The sequence below is a fragment of the Ctenopharyngodon idella genome, chromosome 8, assembly GCF_019924925.1.
Source record: "Ctenopharyngodon idella isolate HZGC_01 chromosome 8, HZGC01, whole genome shotgun sequence".
Lineage (NCBI taxonomy): Eukaryota > Metazoa > Chordata > Actinopteri > Cypriniformes > Xenocyprididae > Ctenopharyngodon > Ctenopharyngodon idella.
The window spans coordinates 29,770,314-29,793,389 of record NC_067227.1 but is presented as its reverse complement, the minus strand read 5'-3'; the positions used below and the strand labels follow the sequence as shown (position 1 = coordinate 29,793,389).

At 36.7% G+C, this 23,076-nt stretch overlaps 1 protein-coding gene across 1 annotated transcript; it reads left to right on the top strand.

Moving 5' to 3' along the window:
• The first annotated feature begins 206 nt into the window (after positions 1-206).
• On the top strand, positions 207-23,009 carry srpk3 (SRSF protein kinase 3). Its single transcript, XM_051902536.1, has 16 exons — positions 207-339; positions 765-885; positions 2,878-3,269; positions 4,758-4,866; positions 5,071-5,158; positions 5,248-5,335; positions 6,078-6,184; positions 6,714-6,879; positions 9,167-9,192; positions 13,688-13,886; positions 15,811-16,035; positions 18,367-18,464; positions 18,557-18,664; positions 20,007-20,076; positions 20,449-20,541; positions 22,322-23,009. Exons 1-16 carry the CDS (start codon positions 222-224, stop codon positions 22,504-22,506), a joined length of 2,193 nt encoding a protein of 730 aa, XP_051758496.1. The 5' UTR covers positions 207-221; the 3' UTR covers positions 22,507-23,009.
• Positions 23,010-23,076: the final 67 nt, after the last annotated feature.

Genomic DNA, 23,076 nt, shown 5'->3' with positions numbered 1-23,076 from the left:
AAAATTAGACAGTTTAATGCTTTCTGAGGTCAGACTGATATATTGGCATCCATAACAAAAATATGACAATTTCTTGCTTCAGATTAAAAAAAGCACACACGATAATTTACGTGTATTTTTTCACTAAATTAGCCAAATATATTAGAAATAAGTAAAAAAAAAAAAAAAAAAAAAAATATTATTTGGTATTTATTCTGTTTATATCTAATCACAGTGGGCATATGGCATGGACCGTCTGCACGAGCTGCTGTCAGTACAACTCTGTGCCCAATGCGCATGCGCAGAACCAACAAGCGAATGTGCGTGAGGTGACAGCTGTCCCGATGATATCGATGAACGGTGAGAGTGTTTTTACTAAAAAACAGCTAAACAGCCTTAAACATGTAAATATCTGTGGATGTATTATGTGTCTCGAGTATAAATTCAACAATGTCTGCTTGTCGGAGGGTTAAAATGACGCTTGTTTTGATGACTAGAGCCTGTGTTAGCGGTAAAGCTAAGCGCGAGCACGTTTAGAGGATCTAATGTTTGGATTTTCACAGATTTTTTGTTTCGTATGAATTATTCGGTGGATTTTTGATAAATGCATGGGATTAGTAAAGTCATATAGCCTGTTGACGATGTAATATCCTCGATCTGTTTATGCATGCTGCTGGATTGCCCTCCATTAGTTACTCATATATAGTGAATTGGGGGTGGGGGTGCCTATAACAGCGTGTCTAATATGTATTCTGTTATATGATATTCTCTCTGATGCATGGCAGTATTCAGCAGTGATAACAGCCTTCCCCTGAACGGCCACGGCAAAAAGCAGAAGAAGAAAAACAAGAAGCACCGCAAAGCAGCAGCAGCAGCAGCAGTGGAGATCTCTAGTTTGGAGCTGGGGTGAGTGTGTTTTACTGGGCAGAATCCAGATCTGGGTTTCTGCTCCGTGAGGTGCTGCTAAAAATATATAGGAGGGTGGCCATGGGAGTCACTTCTCCAGATAAGCATATTGACTCATGGCCCTCCCTCTCAGTCCATGCACGTGGAACCTATTTTAACACATGCCTGAAAAAATCAGAACAATACACATTAGGTACAGATTGCATACATACATACGTTACGTACGTACATTCATACATACGTTCTTATCATGGATAAGAACCACAGATCATGCACAGATATCATTTTCCCACATTTGTTAAAGGATTAGCTCACTTCAGAATTAAAATTTCTTGATAATTTACTCACCCCCATGTCATCCAAGATGTTTATGTCTTTCTTTCTTCAGTTGAAAAGAAATTAAGGTTTTTGAGGAATTCCAGGATTTTTCTCCATATAGTGGACTTCAATGGGGTTCAACGGGTTGAAGGTCCAAATTACAGTTTCAGTGCAGCTTCAAAGGACTCTACATGATCCCAGACGAGGAATAAGGGTCTTATCTAACGAAACGATCGGTCATTGTCTAAAATAAAAAAAAATTGATATACTTTTTAACCACAAATGCTCGTCTTGCACTGCTCTGCGATGTGCCACGCATTACGTAATCACGTTGGAAAGGTCACGCATGACGTAGGCAGAAGTACCGATCCAGTGTCTACAAAGCGAAGACTAAGTCAAATGGCTTTTACAAAAAAAAGGTAAAACAACGATGTCAGGGGATTTTGAAGTTGGAGGAAAAAATGAGATGGAGTTTTTCGCCCTACTGCGGTACTTCCACCTACATCACGCGTGACCTTTCCAACATGATTACGAAATGCGTGGCGCATCGCAGAGCAGTGCAAGACGAGCATTTGTGGTTAAAAAGTATATAAACTTGGCCGATTGTTGCGCTAAATAAGACCCTTATTCCTCATATGGGATTATGTAGAGCCCTTTGAAGCTGCACTGAAACTGAAGTTTGGACCTTCAACCCATTGGTGTCCATTGAAGTTCACTATATGGAGAAAAATCCTGGAATGTTTTCCTCAAAATCCTTAATTTCTTTTCAACTGAAGAAAGGAAGACGTAAACATCTTGGACGACATGGGGGTGAGTAAATTATCAAGAAATTTTAATTAGTGAACTAATCCTTTAATTTAGTACACATTAAATTTCAGTACAAAGTAAAACGGTCAAATAAGTAAAATTACAAACTATTAAATTTCAATAGCAGTGCTGCGATACAGAATTTCAGAAGTAGGCTGGAGAAGATGTGTAGAGCAGATGTACGTGCTTCCCCTACATAAATAATCACGTGCTCATAGTGTCATATTCTAAGAAGACATTATATTTACCCCATCAGCTTTCATTACTGTTTATGCCAGTAGCACAGACAGAAAATGACATGCTTTTAATGTTGCATTGAAGTGATCTGTAATGCTCATTAATATCAAACAATTATGTACTATTGTTATACTATTCTATTATTAATAGAATGTATTTGTGTATAATGTTCATGTTTGCCATTATAATGGCCACATTGCTCTCTAGATATCATTATTGGTCAAACCGATATTGGTCGACCAATGTTGCTAATCCCTTTTAAATGTACTTATTGGCTATTTAATAAAATATTAGATAGTCTGAGACACAGTGTGGCCTTATATTAAGATGATGCATTGATGTTTTGAATCGCACAGATGGTCGAAGAATATGAGTGACATCATAAGCCCTAGATATGAAAGTCACAGCTGTAGATTGCTTATGAAAAGTAGTAGCTGTTGATGTATTATTTATGAAGTTATCATCAGCGATGCTTGACTATAAATAGTAACATTCTGCGCCTTTAAACATGGCTGCGTTTGGCATAGACAACAGATAAGTGTTATGTAGAAGAGTGTACTTTCACACAGGATGTCAACCACCTGATGTTGTATTTAAACATCTCTTCTTCTCTTATTTATTGATCTTCAGACCCCAGATCCCCTCCTCCGATGAACTGTGCCACATCCTCACCATCCACAGATCCTCCACCCCTCCAGAGTCGCCCCCGACACCCCCGTTAAACCTCTCCCAGAGTCCCCCAGACCTGCAGCCTCCGGCCCCCCTCCCACACTCCATTCCCATCACAGTGGTTCCCTCACCCAGCGTCCTCTCGTCTCCAGACACGCCTTCCACTCCAATAGCACCTTCACTGGGCCTACCTTCAGTTCTCTCCACGACTCCTCCCACTCCACGGGACCCGTCCAATCAGCCGACCCCACCACAAGCTCTGAGCCCTCCCCCTCCAGACTTTTCCCCACCCCCAGCAGAATTACTCGGGTCAGATGACGAGGAGCAGGAGAATCCGTCAGATTACTGTAAAGGTAGGATTATCATACTTATTGATCCTTTAATATAATGTTGTCCAACTTAAAGAGATGGGTGATATCGCCAAAATCTTATAACATGATGTAAATCTCAGAAATATGCATCTAATCACAGTTAGTTTTGTGAAAAAAGACAAAAAAGACAAAAAAAGACACTTTGGTGACATTGTTGATTTCGTGGTCTAAAAACAAAGTGACAAATCTTTCTTGAGCAAGTCCTGTGCAGGGCTGCTGACGACTTCCGTAAAGCCGAACGTTGATGGGTATGCTCTTGCTCTGGTCGCTCTGGTCGATGTGTGCGTGCGCGCCCTTCTGGGGGAAGTGCCCATACAAGGAATTCCACCCTTTATTACATAATAAAGGGCCATACTCGAAAAAAAATGTCAGAAGTTTGTGAGGAATCGGAAGAGTATTTTTGGCATAGAAATACTCCATTATACGTTCAGCTAGTTTTTTAAAACTTTGGCCATGTTTAGCATGAGAATCCAACTCTTTAACAGTGTAAATAAGTCAGAATGCATGAAATAGCATTAGACCCCCCCTTTAATAACATGTTTTTACTCCAAACTCACTTCATAACGACAATTGAGCATCCTTCTGTGAGACGGTGTGGCTTCTTACACAGAATAAGGCAGTCATTTGTTTATTAGTCATGTTTAATTAATCAAAGCGTTTCAATCTTCTGTTTATCCAACTACAGTGATAGTATGATGCCCATAGGGATTTCCTGGAATGATGCGTGTTATCTTCTTCTGCAGCAGGGCATTTTTAGAGTTTCTGCGCAAGAGCGCCCTCTGGCTTTCAGATGGAGCAGCATTTACTACTGATCACAGAGCTGTACAGCTCTGACAAGCTGTGCATAAAATAATCGCAGCCTTTGCCAAATCACATGCCATAAAATTTGCGATAAATCGCAATATATTGTGCAGACCTATATTATAGTTTTTAATTAATATTTTGATTTAGCTTTTATTTTTATATTTTCAGTTTTAATTTTAGTAAAATTTTTTGTCATTTTCTTTTTGTCATTTTTATTATTATTTTTAAATATAACTATTTAGGTTTAATTTTATTTTTATTTCGGTTTTAGTTTTTATTTATTTACAATCATTATTATTATTTTTTTCATTTAGTTGCCAAGGCCACATTTCAGATTTTCATTTTAAGTTTTTCATCTAATATTTGTGTTTTATTTCAGATTTATTACAATTAACATAGTTTAACAATAGTTTAATTTTTAGTTTTAGTTATCAAAAATATCCCTGGTGCAAAACAGCCTCACTTTATGAAACAAAAGACTTGGAACAGTAACAACTAATATTACAAAACATATTGTTCCATTTATAATTTTTGAATGAATGAGCCACATTCAAAGCTTTTGAAAAAATAGACTCTTTATTATTTATTATTTAATTTACTATATATAGTAATGACCTATAATGACTAGTTGAATGTATGTTATGGAACAATTTTTTTTTTTTTCAGGAGGGTATTATCCAGTAAAAATTGGAGACTTGTTTAATGGCAGATATCACGTGGTCAGGAAACTGGGATGGGGTCATTTCTCCACAGTATGGCTGTGCTGGGATCTACAGTGAGTATTTTACATGCTTGGATCTACGTGAATCCTAATCCCTGAGATTAAACTGCTGGAACTAGATGCGCAATCTCTAAATATTCAGATGTAAGCCGATGTCAGATTATGGATAGTCAGCCAGATAGTCATGTATGGATAGTCCGCCGCACATGCTGTTCGACTGTCTGTGTGAATTCAACAATATATGATATTTGTTTGTAGACGGAAACGGTTTGTGGCACTGAAAGTGGTTAAAAGTGCCCAGCACTACACTGAGACTGCACTGGATGAGATTAAACTACTGAAATGTGTAAGTCTGAGAACTGAATACATTAACCATTTTAATTACAAATTTAAAACAAAGATATATATATATATTCTGACAGAGTTTTTCCTCAGGTGCGAGACAGCGACCCCACAGACACCAAACGAGAGAGGATAGTACAGCTCATTGATGACTTCAAAATCTCTGGTGTCAATGGTGTTCGTATCCTTTACTGCCTGTCACGTGATCGTCATGATGATGGACCTCTTTTAGCTGTAGAAGTCATATCTGAAGTCTTCTCTGTCATTTAAAGTCAACATAAAATCAATATTGACTCAGTTTACTTTAATACATGCTCTTGTTCTTATTGTGCATGATTCATGATTCAAAACTTGTTTTCATAATCTTTTCTCATAATAATTCTCTCCATCTCGACTTTCAAGCCTACATGATTTTATATTCTTCAAATTTGAATTTCCTAGGACTATCTCTTTTTTTTTTTTTTTTTAGGGCCCTATAAAATCAATTTCATTTTTTTCATAAATTCCATGTAATTTCTCTTTTCTGTTTCATTTTTCTGGATTCCGTTTTAATGAGTTAGTTAAATTTAAATCATCATAAAACATGTCTAACCAAATTTAATGAATGATACCTTAACAATTTAATTCTTTTAAAATGTAATCAAATGAAAATATAACAATTTCTTTAGTTTTTATTTATTTATTTTTTGTTAAATAAAGTGCTGCACAAGTTAAACGGAACATTTATTCAGCTGGTTTGTCGTGAAGACCTCTGAGGTTCTGTGTCGTTTTTGCCGATAGCTTTTTATCAAATGAAAAACACACTTAAGTATCTGTAGAAAACGAAACTGTGGCACTCATTCTCTCTGGGACGCGTATTTAAATAGCAGGATTCGTGTGGTTTAATGATCACAAACTCTGTCCTTGACTTCTTGACCTCTCAGATGTGTGTATGGTACTAGAGGTGCTCGGTCACCAGCTGTTGAAATGGATCATCAAATCGAACTACATGGGTCTGCCTCTGATCTGTGTGAAAAGCATTCTTCGACAGGTGAGTCATAAAGATGTTAAAAAAGTACAGGCAATTTGAAACAACAGTTTCTCAGACTTGTTTTTACCAGCATACGGTATACACATTGCAGCTCCATCTAACCCCTGGTATTGAATTTTTCTCACAAAAACCCATCGCTTCGCTTCAAAAGGCCTTTATTAACCACCTGTAGCCGTATGGATTATTTTTATGATGGATGGATTAATTTTTTGGGTCTTCAAAATCTGGCCTCATTCACTACCATTATAAAGCTTGGAAAAGCCAGGATATATTTTTAAATCTATCTCCGATTGTGTTCGTCTGAAAGAAGATAGTCATATACACCTAGGATGGCTTGAGGGCGAGTGAATCATGGGATAATTGAACTATCCCTTTAAGTAACATGATAGCTTTGTAGCGCCCCCCCGCTTCAGATTTAAAAAGTTACAGTTAACAATTAATAGATTAACTGATCATTAATTTAAACAATGATCGATTATGGGAATTTATGGACATCCCTAATTCAGACACGTTTATTTCTCTCCTCCAGGTTCTCGAGGGCTTGGATTACTTACACACGAAATGCAAGATCATCCATACAGACATAAAGCCTGAAAATATCCTGCTAGACGTGAATGAGGTGTATGTGAGACGGTTGGCGGCAGAGGCCACGATATGGCAGAAGGCTGGAGCTCCGCCCCCCTCCGGCTCTTCTGGTACAGTTCTTTGTTTTCAAGTGTGACTCACATCAGGCTCACCTGAGACTCACCTTAGTATCACGTGAGACTTGCGTAACGCTCCCTTCAGACTCATACAGTATATGACTCATTTAATGCTTGCATAATAAATACATTCCATATGATATAGATGATATTTAAAGAAAATTTTAAATTATGTTCTAGGGTTGTCACGGTACCAAAATTTCAGTAGTCGGTTAAAATACCAGTAAAATTTTGTGGTTCTTGATACCAGAGAAGAGCCTCCCTTAAAAATCATTAAGACTTAGAGCTGCACGATTAATCGTTAAAAGATCACGATCTCGATTCAAACATGAACAAGAGCGTTTGAAAGCATCGTCTATCAGCGGATACCAAATATAACCGGTACTACCAGTACTGCAGAAATGCTGGTACCAGCTGGTTCTGAACTTTAAACTTTTAAAATTTTACATGCGAAGTATTTACAAGTAAAGTAAACGGCTGCAATGTTAATTTATTAATTGTATTAAAGGGTTAGTTCACCCAAAAAATAAAAATTCTGTCATTAATTATTCACCCTCATGTCGTTCCATACCCGTAAGACCTTCGTTCATCTTCTGAACAAAATTAAGATATTTTTGATAATCTGAGAGCTCTCTGACTCCTCCATAGACTGCAACGTGATTACCACTGTCAAGGCCAAGAAAAGTAGTAAAGACATCGTTAAAATAGTCCACGTGACTGAACAATACTTTTTGTGTGCAAAAACAAAAATAACGACCAATTTTTAAATGCATGTTATTGATATTATTGTGAACAATTCATCCATGCATATGTTTGATTTTTTTTTTTAACTATTATTTTTGACTTCATAATTTTTAATAAAAACGTCATAACTCGATCTTCTGGTGAAAATGACAGACCTCTCTCTGGTGATGTATGGCAGACTTCTCCAATCACTTATGGCGCTTTTCCACTGCATGGGACGGCTCGGTATGGAACGGTACGGCTCACTTAAATAGTACCACCTCCGTACTGATACTTTTTGTGATGTGTAAACACTGCAGATCACTGATTGGTCAGAGAGAATCGTCACTACCAGCATAATTGGATTTGAAACACGAGACACCAAACCCGCTAGATTTAAATAATCAGTAACAGCCACCGCAGTATCATTTGTTCGTGCAACTTTTTTTACATGGTCAGTAGACGAGGTGCCAGACTCGATGGTAGCCGAGGAGCGGATCCACGGCAATAGAGGCGGCGCAACTCAGTCTATAATCCCACCCGCTTTGAAGCGGTACTAAACTGCAGTGGAAAAGCAAACCGAAAAAAAGCGCCATTAGTCTGCATAAAACCCACCAATTTCTTACAATCGAATGCAAGCTTCCACTTCCTACGCTGTTGTTTTTTCTTTTTCGATAATCCATTTCACTAGGATGTACATCAAAATACACAATTTATTACGACTTTATTGTATTTACGCGTAAATAAGGTTTACTTTTTTTTCATTCATTGTCGTTGGACATAGTGATGAAAAATGCCTTTCAAAGACTGACCAGCATTTATTACTGTTTTGATTCAAAATATGAGGCTAGTGTAACACATAACTGTGGTTTATACTTCCGTCAATGCCAAATGAAAATCAAGTATTGCCTAGTTATTTATTCACTGACCCCTGGTCATCCTGCATTTTCTAAAAGTGTCCCTTGAGCGAAATGTAATTTGAGTATTCCTGGCATAAACTATAACAACACAATGTGCTTGTCTGGCAATGATCTTGACCTAATGATCAGTTGTACTTCAATTTTTCAAATTTAAAACTTATAGATAATGAAGTTTGTCAATTTCATTATTGAATTTATCGATTAGTTGTTTCAGCCTTACTATAGCAGTGACAGCCAATCCTTTTTGCACAGATTTGCCTTCCTGTGGATGTTAGCTCAAGCACACAGTTCTTTTCTCCTCAACAATTGAGTCCAGGTCATAGATTAGGGGTTACTTTCCAAATGATTTTTACAAAGTTACAAAGGTAAGAAAGCAAGTAAGAAAGTCACTTGGGTGTGTTTTTAACTTTGAATCAACTAGAAATGTGCCAGTTAAATTGATCTGCATGCTGGTCGTCATTTCTCCTCTGCTTCTGTGGTGAATATGCCAATCATTTCTCATTTCTTCTCTGTCGTCTGTTTGGTTTCTAACTGGTGTCCTATCTTTTCTTTCTCTGTTTTCTTTTTATTTTGAATTATTATAATTATCATTGTGGTTTTCTGTCCCTTCCCTCTTTCCTCTTCTGTTCTGACGGCAGTTAGCACGGCCCCAAGGGAAAAACAGGTACGTTCAGAGTTGTGCCTGCTAAAATACAGAGAGGATGTAGTTTGTCCTGGTGAAAATGACACATGACTGTTATAATCTGCCTGCTGTAACCCTAACCCACCCCTGCCTCTGTAGATACACGGGCATGAACCACTGGGAAAGGGGCAAATCTCCATGGCTAGGGTCAGATCCACTGATCTGGGGAAAGAGAATGCAAGCTGTGCTCAAAATATGCTTTCATTTTGGCCGATAACTGATTTTATAAACATTTAAACACATAGAGTCTATGTTTAAATGCTGCTTGCATAGAGAAAACATTTCTTTATGTGTTTACCTAGTCAGTGGATTTGGTCTTGATGCTCTGTGCCACCCCACAGATGTGTTGATTTGGCACCGTTAACTCCTCACTAACATTATTAGACCTTTCAGAGGTGTTTGCATGCTGGAGCATTAAACCAGCTAGCTGTGTTCCTTCATCTGATCATTCTGCATTTCGATTCATTTTCTTCTTTCATTCTTTAGAAGAAAAGTTAAAAGGGACTATTTTAAAAGTGAGAAAAGAGCAGTGCTGTAAGCTGTTCTCAGACAGGAGCATTATCTTTTCTCACGTCATGACAGTCAGACAGAGATCCGGTGCGTTCCCGCTCCCTGTATCCTGCTTTTCTTATTTCAGCCACCACCTCTGCATGGCTGAGAGTGATTTCACGAATTACTGTCACATTTTCCTCTCCTCTGAATATAAATGAGATGAATGGCAAAAAGCAAGACTGTCTCTGCAACAGAGTTGAGGAATGACATGTTGAAAAGAAAAAGATATTTCAAAATTATCCGCTTGGAAGGGTGGTATATCAGGGCTGCCAACTTTTGAGTTCAGCTAGGAGTGAGAATTTGGGGGGTGGGGGTGGTATTGACGATTCGATTCATGAGCTTGTGATTCAATATTGATTCATTTGGGTATATACATGGATATATAGTGCATGTTAATTTTTCACAAGGAAAAAAAATCGTTCTCAACTAATGTTGTAAACTATACATGGAACCCTGTCAACTGGTACATTATTATTAAAGATTAATTAACAACTGATTTGTATATAATCGCATTTAAAGGGATAGTACACCCAAAAATGAAATCATTTACTAACCCTCAAGTTGTTTCAAACTATCCCTTTAAGGACGTTTTTATAATAATAAAGTTATAATAATAACTTTTAATGGTATTAGAGTAAAAATATAATGAAAGGTGCAGTAAGCAATTTCTGAGAAAAACTGTTGAAAGGCTGAATCCCAAATGGCACACTTCTATGCACTTTTGGTCTTGTGGACTTACAATGGCTGCCGTGTGCGTGTGTCAAGTCGTGTTTGTGAATTTGGAGGCGAAGCTATCAAGATAGAGGTGTGATCATTTTGGGTAGGGGCGTGTTTGTTTTGGTGATTTCAAATATCAACAGCGTTTCTCAGAAATCGCTTACTGCACCTTTAATATGTAATATAGTGCTTTTTTTGCTCCTCTCTGGAGTAAATTTTTCTCACTAACTGTAGTTTATGGACATTGAATGGCTTTTCTGAAGTAAACCTTACGTGAAATATTATTTACAAGCTGTTTTAGTCGCTGTTGAAACACTGATTTAGCAATGACATAATATATTTCAGTAAGTTGTACAGGTTCTTTCAACATACCTTCTGATGTTCATTACTGTTTTTGTACTGTAACTAGTAGTAACGAGGAAGAGATGATCGGTTCATGTGCTCCGGTTCGCTTGAACTGAGCTACAGCGATATGTTATTCCATAACAGTATTTATTGTTTAAATTTCGTAATAAAACTTACAAAATTTGAAAGCTGAGACTTTGTTTCAAAAGTAACCTGCTCTGTCTTGTCTGTTTGCTCCGCGATGATTTTTCACTGCGTGAGAATATGGATGTGTGGCATGAAAGCAGTGTCAAATGCATAAGTCTCACACTGAATGTGTGAGAGTTGGCAGCCCTGGTTGTATTTTTGGAAGAGACCGACCTGTATTGAATTTTTAGGAACGACATGGATATTGAGTTTTTTGTTGTGCCCGATATGCCAAATTGGCTTTTATTTATTTTATTTATTGTTTTATAATAATTTTTATAATAATAATAACAATGTAATTGTTATTGTTGTACAAATGTAATGTAAAGCAAGAAATAAAAAAGTAATAATAAAATTAATTGTTATGCATTTTTATCTATGTTTTGGTCCGTTTTAAATGTTAGGCTACAGATTTTGTACTTGGAGGAATTGCTGTTACTTAACTTAAAAAGAGTAATTATCCAAACGGAAAATTTTTTCTCAAGTCTCAACTCAATGTATTTTTATTATTATGACAGAATTATGATAAAACAAGGAAAGGAAATAATAATTATTGTTTTGGCCTTTTCTAATGGTTAGGCTGCAGATTTTCATAATGGAATGAATGGCTGCCTGTTTCCTAAAAAAAATAAAATAAAAAGAGTAATTATACAAATTATCCATCCAGGACTATTTCTGCACGTCTCAACTTGACGTGTTTTAGGTCGGCTAAACTGCATTTCATTTTCTTTATGGCATATTTTAATTTAATCAGTCCTTGTGATTCCTTCTGTGCATCACCACCTTCCTTTTTAATCTTTTCACCTGTAAATGTTTTGAGATGTTGTAACAATGGCTAATTAATATCATAATTGATTTAAAAGGTTTATAACTTTTGAACGATTGTATCCTGTTTTTTTTTTCAGACAGACATATCCATATCAGACATATTGCATGCACCTCTCTGACCCCTTAAGAGTACATTGACCCAATTTATTTGATATACAGTAACCAGAGCGTAAGGTCTGAAATACAGTTGAGTACCTCTGATAAATATATATCTGCACCTACAGCAGGAAGTGTGATTTATAAGTAGCAGCAGTAGTTTTACAGACAGCGCCAGACACTGAGGTTCATCAGGTCAGTTCAGTAAGACTGGGCTTAGTAGAGCGGACGTGTCACGGCTCAACCAGACAACAGACATGGCAACAGTGCTGCCGTCCCAAAATAGTCCCAGTGCTGGAAATGGCGCAGACGTGTCAGATATCCCCCGTGGCAGAATTCACTTTTGCTGCGTCAGTGTAAGCTTAGAGCGCATGCAAAAGTGAGTGAACCCTGGACATCATGTTATTAAAATTATGATTAATGTAGAGGGTTTGGCTTCTGTAACTAAATAAAATAACCCTTCTGCATTTCATTGCTGGCACCTGTGCCTAAGGTTGGCAAATCATGAAGCAACTTATTTCAAGGACAGTCCCCCTGGAGTAACTTGAGGTTAAAGGGTTAGTTCACCCAAAAATGAAAATTATCCCATAATTTACTCACCCTCAAGCCATCCTAGGTGTATGTCTTTCTTCTTTCAGATGAACACAATCTGAGTTATATTAAAAAAATATACTGGCTCTTCCAAGCTTTATAATGGGAGTGAATAGTAACTGAGATTTTGAAGCCCAAAAAAATTCATCCATCCATCATAAAAGTAATCCATACGACTCCAGGCGGTTAATAAAGGCCTTCTGAAGCGAAGTGATTGGTTTTTTGTAAGAAAAATATCCATATTTATAGCTTTATAAATATATAACTTATAAGTTTATAATAACTGGCTTCCGCTAAGAGCCATACGCGAGTCTAGTTCCGGCGGTAGAGTGACCTCTGACCCGATGCATGACACATTGACGAACATGGAAACGCAGAGGATAGAGCAAAACAAAACACTGGTCAAGAATTAGAAGTTGAAAAAGAGAATTTTTAAAGAGAAATGTCGGAGTAACTTGAGTTTGTCGGCCAGCCCTATTTGAACCGCGAGAGGCATCTACTCTCACCTAAGCTTACGCTACTACTACATCCTACGTCATACGACCAGAACGCGCGGATGGACGTTACCGGAAGATAGTGATTTTAGTCTATAAAGTTATAAATACAAATATTTTTCCTACAAAAATGCATTGTTTCGCTTCAGAAGGTCTTTATTTACCCCCTGGAGCCATATGGATTACTTTGATGATGGATGGATGCAATTTTTTTGGGCTTCGAAATCTCCGTTACCATTCACTCCCATTATAAAGCTTGGAAGAGCCAGGATATTTTTAATATAGTTCTGATTATGTTTGGCTGAAAGAAGATAGTCATATACACCTAGGATGGCTTGAGGGTGAGTAAATTATTGGATAAATTTCATTTTTGGGTGACCTATACCTTTAAGTGTTTAGGAAAAGGACACAATTTTGAACTATTTTTGGTGAGTTTGAACCAGCAACCTTCTGGTTACCAGCCCTTAACCACTATGACACATCCTATTCCTAGGAGAACATATTAACCAAAATAAGTGTGTGAGATTAGTTTGTTCTTTCAAACATAACAATCATAATTGCACAGGTTGATCAGCTAACATCAGATCTCATGCTTGTTTTAGAATGTATTTTTGAATTTAGTTTGGTGTTTTATGCTGTTTTTTGGATTTTTGTTTGTCTGTGCCTAGATGGCTAAATTATCAAAGAATAAGAAGAAGAAGTTGAAGAGGAGAGCCAAACGGCAGCAGCGTCTGTTGGACGAGAGGCTGTTGGACCTGCAGAGGATGGAGGAGCTGGATGGGGTTTTGCCACAGGATGGTTCTGGAAACACACGAGCACTCTGGAGGCTCAGCGAGGACGGAGAGGACGATGACAGACACGCACAAAGTGAGATACATTTATATCTGTTTTAAGCATGAACAAGTGGAGAATTTAACTATAGTGATGTTCGCACTGCGAATGAGTTCTTTTGAATCATTGTTTTAATGATTCTTTTAAACTAATTTGCAAAAAGTGTTTATTCACTTGATTGATGGAGGGCTTTGTAAGTTGAGGGACAAAAAATATTAATTTTTAATATATTATTACTTCAAAAATGAGATGTAAAATACCTTGTGGGGACTTCTGTGAGCGATTGAAAGATTATGAAAAAGTTTGATGTGCAGTAAACAGCAACAAGATTAATGTGTAAAATCAATTCAGTTTATTTTTGACTATATTTCAAGCCAGAAAATAATGAGACATCCATTATGCACGTCTCCTGTTGTTCCTGGGTAAAAAAAACAACACTCCAACATCTCAAAGCAAACAACAAATCTTTTACTCAAGTGACAAGACGTGTTTTCATTTCTGTAAACAGTATTATCCAGCATTAATGGCCATCAAATGGAAATCTAATTAATGCACTGGCTTAATGAACCATTTGCCAATGCAAGATGACATCTAGAACATCAAGATGAATTTGAAAGAGAATGGAGCTTTGACGTAGCTTCTCCTTTTTTACATCTTTCCTCAGATTGTTTATTTATCTCCAGTTATATATCAATCTGAAAAATAGGACTTCTGAAAAAAATGTAGGATAAATCAAAATTTACTGCTTTGTTGCTTGTTCAGAAAATTTAGTTGAATTTAGTTAATTTCCATGACTATTTAGTTTGGAAATTTTAGTCAATTTTAGTGATTTGTTCAGTGTTACGTCCACATTTAAGTCTAGGGATAGAGGAACATGTAACAATAAAAATGGTGTTTCCCAACCCCAGTGCTTATACAAAGACCAAAAATAAAATATTAATTAGAGACGTTTTTGGTTAGTACAATCTCTAGATCTCAATAAAATAATTTTTCAAATTCTTATCCAGTAGTCACCAGTTACTGGAAAATTCATGGAATTTCTCTTGTTGCCTAGCAACTGTGACACATGCTGTTGACGAGCGACAATAATGTTTGTACTGGACTTTTTTTAAAAGTTATATTCAACTGTATGGAAACAAAACAGGATTTAAAACCTGTCTAAATATGTTCACCTATGTCCATTTATGTACATAATAATGAGTATAATCGATCTTTTAAAATTACATGTTGGTAAGATGTGTCAACATTTCAATTGTTTCTGTTGTTAGATATTAGAGTAAGTTAAAACCCAACAATACTTACATTTAAAAGTAATCTGGCATTTTCTCTCTCAATAAACTCCAGTCATCACTGCCGCCCAAAGAATCTTGGGATAGGCTGCGGCTGTGAAGGATTCACTCTTTCTATCCTTCACACCCAGGAAATGAATGACGCATTTGTGCGCCGTATTTGAAGGAGCCTTCGAATTGGGACAGTCTTTGTTGCGCCGCTGTAATGCGTTCGAGCTTTGAAGGATGCAGCCTCTGAATTGGGACACAGCCTAAGTCTGAAGCTTAAAAATCAGAGACTGTGCCAGTCATACACTACACGACTTTGAGTGAAATCTGTCAACTACGACTGCCCAAAATCTACAGACTGGCTCTGACTTTCTCATCTAGCATCGACTGTAAATTGGGACAAAAATCTGGTAAAAGTCGTGTAATGTATTGCATCCTTAAGGCATATGGCTATATCTGCTACACAAAATAACAAATACAAAACAGCTAGATCTAAATCCAGAGGATCATTTATATCATTGTTGTATTATCGCCTAACCCTAAAATTGCTCTGTTAAAGCATTAGGACATTATAGACATAACAGCATGCTTTGAAATGTGTATAGTAAAAAGTGTTATATAAATAAATTTGACTTGACTTGACTTGAATGTTTAACCCATTTTCCTCTTCATGTGCGTCACAGTGAACGGTAACGGGCACTCCTTCTTAAGAGATCCGACTAAACACAGTCCTGATTCGGGCTCGTCGTGGCTGGAAGAGGGCTGTAACGGCTTCGGGCCCCTGCGCTTCTCCAGCCCTGGATCGGGCCTGTCCGGCATGTCTGGCTCCATCCTGTCAGCTACCTCTGAGTCGGCTCTGTCCACACTGTCAGGATACTCCACTGAGCGCTCACTGCTCTCTCCCAACTGTACGTACACTGCTTTGAGCTGATGGAAAACTACCTATAAAGTCCAACAGTTCATTTTCTCCATAGGGAAATTGATTTTAAACGATAACTTATAAGCGAGATCTGCTTGGTTACAAACATTCTTCCAAATATCTTCCTTTGTGTACAGCAGAACAAAGACATTTATACAGGTTTGGAGTAACTTGAGGGGGAGTAAATGATGAATTTTCATTTTTGTCCCTTTAAAGACAGCCCTACTATGAGCTATGAGGTTGTTAATTGATGGTGTTTGCTTCTGTTAAAGCTGTAAGAAAAAATGATGAGGACGTTGAAGATCTTAATGAAGAAGTTTATTGCAGCGCAACAGTGACAAAGTACATGAAGTGCCTTTGGGTTTGTCAGAATGACCCCAGACATCCTAAACTCAAACCTTTTATTCAGATAAAATGTACAACCCACAGTGTAAATGAAGTTCCTCTTGTTGTAACAGCTGTGGTCTGTATGTTAATGAAGTTAAGACACCCCATTGCCTGAGATATGGTTCCCTCACCCGCTCCCATTCTACAATTGATGACCATTTGCTCAGCATGTGATCACCCCAAGTGGTGCAGAAATAACAAAACTGTTGACTTTGTTCTTCTCTATGATAATTAAGCCATTTTGGGGAATGAGCTTATTATTGGAGTGGAATCTGGGTCGAGGCAGTCTTTCATTTCTTACAAAGACGTCAGCCCACATTATTTCAACTTATTTTTTAAATAACCGTGTTTAACAGTGGAATTTGTGGTGGAAAAACTACATTACCCATGATGCGGTACCGAAAGTTCCACATATCAGTCATGACAGCAAAATGAGCCAAAATAGCTCGTAAGCTCCGCCCACTCCCATGAAGCATTGCAAATGATGTAATGGAGTTGGTCACGCTATGCTGCTATATTAGGGGTGTAACGGTACATGTATTCGTCCCGAACCATACAGCACGTACATCACAATTTGGTTCGTGCAGTTACACAAAGAATACAGGCAATCCACACTCCAGTCCAGAAGGGGGTGCACACGGTAATACAACACTGTTTTTCCACAACAGGAAAAAGAGCAGAAGAAGAACAGTGCATACAATAATGACCTCTTATAAACAAGTCTTCTAGGTAGTGTGCACGCGTCGAATGCGTCTTTCTGTGCTCACGGACAAAGAAGAATACTTTGAAAGGCTCGCGCTCTCAACTGTGCGCGAAACAAAGCGGAACGCGGAAAATTAAGTATAGGAGGGTTGGGCTTAAGCTTTGAATGTTTAAATTTGGTTTAAGTGGTGCAAATTGTAACACTCCTAATGCAAAAGTTTTATTTTTCATTATTCTGTTTATTTTGTACTTTTGTAACATGTATATATGTATGCATATTTTGCAAAAAACTTAAAATATATTGTTTTTCTTCACAATGCTTCATAGGATTGTAGTTTTTTCCCTCACTAAAGCCGTTAAGTACACAGTCTTATACCTTTGTATTTTTGTATGATTTTCAATGCTTCAAATCAAAGTTTGAAATGTTATGATTCACCTCGGAGCTGGTTTTAAAATGTCGAGATTTTAAATCTTTTTTTAAATCAAATACGTATTTTTTCCCATTCATTTTTTCCATAGGAATTTCAAAGTGTTCATTTAAGAGTTATAAGCCATGAACAAAACCCACCAAATCATAGCAATTACGAACTTCGATTTGAAGGAAAAATCGGACAAAAAGACAAAAGATACAACACTGTGTACTTCGCTTCAGTGAGGGAAACAACCACAATCCCATTAAGCATTGCAAATATATAAAACAATTGATTTAAATAGGTTGATTATGTACATAGAAACAATATATTTTGTTTATTTCAAAATATGCAAAAAAAAAAAATGCTTGTGTTAATGTCCTGTTTTGTGATTCACAATTTAACAGCAAAATAATAAACTAATAAACCTAAGAGAGTAAATATTAAAAAAGAAAGGATAAAGACAAACACACCCATCAGAAAGGAGGAGAAACAGACAAACCAAAAAAAAAAAAAGAGAAAAAAAAAATTCTACTTTTCAAGTTAGAAATGAAGGACAAAGTTGAAATAATGTGACTGAAAGCTTCAACAAGAGCATATACCATAACAACCTTGTAGCTCACAGTAGGTCTGTCTTTAAAGGCTTAAGTTATTGTTCAAAATCATATCCCTTATGAAGAAAATGAATGAGATTTTTACTTCTGAAAGAAAGTGAACTGTTGCACTCTAAAGGCCTTTCATCTTAAATGAAATGTTCTCTTTGGCTGTAATTATGTTGCTGATTTCACACCAGTGCTAAAATGGTCTGTTTTTTCCACCAGCATACTCTGCTGCTGATTTCTTAGTGAATCCTCTAGAACCTCAGAACGCAGATAAAATACACATCAAGATTGCAGACCTTGGCAATGCATGCTGGGTGGTGAGTACTGTGGGTTGATTACATTCAAAAAGTGGATCACGTCAGGTGCTGGTGATGTATGATGTTTGCTGATGTCCTCTCCTCCATATCAGCACAAGCACTTTACAGAGGACATCCAGACGCGTCAGTACCGAGCTCTGGAGGTCCTGATCGGAGCCGAATACGGACCCCCTGCTGACATATGGAGCACTGCGTGTATGGTACGAGCTCATTCAATGCTAATAAGGGTTATTATTGTTAACTAAAACCATAAAATAAACATTTTCATTACTTGCAATAAATTAACATTAATTTGATGGTGGATTGCTTCAGTTAATATTTAATTAATGTTGTTTCTTTAATTAATGTTGCTCAAATAGCGTTAAAAAATATTAAAAATAGCAGGTTTCAGTGGGAACCGGAGCTTATAACGGCAGCTGAAGTGATTTTATCAATCAGGGATTGTTTTTTTTATTAGAAGGCAGGACATATTCCGCCATATTGCGTGTTGCAGTTTCTCCTGTAAAGTTGAACATAAGTAATAGGAGTGAACGTCTTTCTATATCTGGGTCATTGACGAACAAGGTTTTTAAAAGTGTAAAAAAAACATAATGGTGATAATTAATTTTAAAGTTTTATTAGGTTTTAACAATTAACACTGCTTTTGTAATTTTTTACAAGATGGACAAAATTTGTCACCAAAAAGTCATTTGGTTTAACCAAAATTTCAGTTTTACCGAATGACACTTTTGGTTATACCGAATGACGATATTTTCAAACAATTCTAACAGGCTGATATCGAGCTAGCAAAAGGACAATCAAACATTTTATATTTAGTACAAGTTTTTAAAATATTCCAACATTTTCCATGTTTTATAGCGGTTGTACCGAATGACTTGATATTTCGGGACATGCGTACGAGCAAGTGAAAACATGAATTTTTCAAATAGTTAAGAGAGAGTTAGTTACTTTACTTCATGACCATGTGGTCCTTTACAGGTGTCTGAATGATATCACATCCTGTCACATGATATTGACCGCATGACTTGATCCAAAATGGTCGCTTTATATTGGTTACGCCGAATGAAATCAATGAAATTCATTTTTCGGGACATTCTTTCTCATAACAAAGCAACGACTTCTACACATAATTTTAATACCATTTTGCACCATGTTAATATATGATGTTATAAAATCATGCCAGAATAAAAAAATATGTACATTTATTACATTTTAAGATATTTTAATCACAAACGAAATGGCTGTATTGGCTTTTGGACGGTTAAACCGATTGACTTCAAAATCTTTAAAATTCCTTTATATGTAGCAAAATATAATTTAAACCTTTTGGATTCAATAAAAAAGATCTAGTTGTACTACCTTACGTACTTTGGATGTCATATCTTTGTTTTCTTATTATTATTAAAGCCTTTTAGACAAAAAAATGACCCGTCACATCATCGACCCATCTACAGTATAGTCTTTGCCCACTTATTATCATACATCATTTTGCATGTCCAAGGAGGTCATTTGAGAGAGCAGTAATATTATGTGTCTCAACAGGCGTTTGAGTTGGCGACTGGAGACTACCTGTTTGAGCCTCACTCAGGAGAGGACTACACTCGAGATGAAGGTCAGTTGCCTTGGTCTTCCTCACAGTTTTTCTACATTCAACAAGTGTTATTGGCATGATGATAACTTTAAATATATTATTTTATACATTTATACATGCACTCAGTGACTGTTGGTCAGTAGTTTTCACCTTGAAATATATAAATGTCTATATAAAAATATGATCTATGTAATCCCTATGTAGATAATTATTGGAAAAAAACACTATAAATACAGAACTAAGTCCACTTAAAAACTGGTAGTGAATGAGAACCATACACTAATAAGTTATGCATCCGTAATATACACATAATAGAGATATTAGTTTGCTCTTTATTTATATATAATAACCAGTCCAAAAATATTTGTGTGATTGTGATTTATTGTTTTCCAGATCACATAGCTCACATCATTGAGCTGTTGGGTCCCATTCCTCCACACTTCGCCCTCTCAGGCAGATACTCCAGAGAATACTTCAACCGCAGAGGTGACAAACAATGTTCTTATGAATGTCCTTCAGACACTGCAAATCTAGACTCTAAACACACAGGAGAATATCAGAGTGAATCTGAAGAAGAACATGGCCAAGTCACATTTCACCCCAAAAGAAAAAGAAGTTTGCATGAGGAAATGATGTTGTTCAGCCATGAGGCCATAGACAAACCACAGAACATCATGATGCACTGCTTTATTAGCTCAGTGTTTATTCTGAAAGGGTTTTCCACAGACATGTGATAAACGGTCAGGATATTATTAGCTCAGAACATCCTTGCTGAAGATCAGCCCGTTAGCAAAGTTCTCTCCGCTTGCTTACTAAACCACAGAGAAATGTGAACGAGAGCCTCTCGTGTTTCAGAACTCCAGCAACAGAGCATGACTGCTGTAGTAATAATTAGAGTAGTAATAATGTAATAATTCTGTTCGTCTTTCCTCCGCTGCCATAGAAGGAAAAACCCCACCTGATCATCGCCGTCTCTCACTAGACCTCAGATAAAAATGCCTCAAAATGCTTCAGTGACAAGATGTTTGAATCGTTGTGGTCCATTAGCAGGAGGCCATCATTTATTTGGATTCATCCCAGCGACTTTTGATTCTTTTTAGCAGAACGACTCTGATTTGTTCACTGATTCATTCAGTGACTCTTTCTGCAACCAGTTGGTATTAGCGAATCATTGACTCACCAGATTCATTCAGATGTCTACAGTAGAGATCAAAATCACCTTTTGAAAGTAACTTGACACTTTAAATAAAGATTGTATCATTACCAGTACCAGTAGGTGGCGTCAAGTTACTGTTAAAAAATGTATTTGTTGTTGAATCATTTATTCAAGAGATTTGTTCAAAAACACTGATTCATCCAGTAATGAAACAAGTGAAGTCTTAATGAGTCATTGAATCGTTCATTAAAACCAATTTTTTTTTTTTTTTTTTTTTAAATAATTTCAAATTAGATATTTTTTAATAGACTGCAGCAATTAACATTTTAGTAAATTAACATCTAGTAAATTACATTATTTTGTTTAGATTGATGTCTGTTCAGAATCATGATCTCTATTTTAAACACACACAAAAATTGTACATTTAAAATGCTTCAGTGACAAGATGTTTGAATCGTTGTGGTCCATTAGCAGGTGGCCATCATTTATTTGGATTCATCCCAGTGGTTTTTCTTTTTAGCAGATTGACTCATTTCATTCAGTGACTCTTTCTGCAACCAGTTGGTATTAGTGAATCATTGACTCACCAGATTCGTTCAGATGTCTACAGTAGAGATCAAAATAGAGTAAATCACCTTTTGAAAGTAACTTGATGCTTTAAATAACGATTGTATCAATTTCATCATTACACCAGTAGGTGGCGACAAGTTACTGTTAAATGATTCAATGGCAAATACATTTTTTTAAGAAATACGCTCATTTTAGAAAACGCTGATTGTCATTGAAAACTTAAAACCGATTTTTAAAAAAAAAATCATTTCAAAATAGATATTTTTTTTAATAGACTGCAGCAATTAACATTTTAGTAAATTACGTTATTTTGTTTAGTTCGATGTCTGTTCAGAATCGTGATCTCTATTTTAAAGAAAAAAAAATTGTGATCTCTGTTCATTCAGAATCTTGCAGCTCTACTTAATTCACAACTTTCCTTCACACAGTGCTGATCTACTTTTGCACTTTCTTAGAAAACAGGCCACCTTGATACGCATGTTGTTGCGTCCTTGAATGTGCATGAGAATGCTTTGACCGAGCATTTGCGTGTGTGTGTAGGTGAGCTGCGTCACATCTCGAACCTGAAGCCGTGGGGACTGTTTGAGGTGCTACTGGAGAAGTATGAATGGCCACTGGATCAAGCTGCTCAGTTCAGCGACTTCCTGCTCACAATGCTCGAGTTCATCCCAGAGAGCCGCGCCACAGCTGCCGAGTGTCTACAGCACCCCTGGATCAACTCATAACGCTCTGTTTTCCCTATAAAACAGTCTTTCACTGCGTTTGTGCGGTCTGAGTCATTTAGGTCCGTCTGATCACACATCCACCTTTCAGAGTGTAAACTCACTGTTAAGGTAAAACAAACTGGACATACAGTATCCTGAGCACAGACTTAGCTAGAACCTCAAACCTGTTTTTTTTTTTATATATATATATATTTAAAGAAGCTTTGATCTCTGATCATGGTGGAGATACGTCTGTAGTCTCGAGTTTCATTGTATGGTCATTTAATTGTGTAGAAGGGTCGCATATTTATATGTTAAAATAGTGCCTTGACATGCCATCTGCAAAAACAAACAAAAAGGAAAAAAAAAAAAAGCCCCTCACCTTTTTATATTTGTCTGCGAATATGTGTGAGGAATGCTTGTTTGTGAACATACAAAACACTATGAATACTTGACTAAATTCAATAAAGACTTGAGATCTTAAACCCTGTGTATGGATGAATAAAGTATCACTTAGAAACATGGATGTGAAGATGGAGTTTTTTTTTTTTTTTTTTTTTTAAATAATTCTAATATGATCATACTGTAACA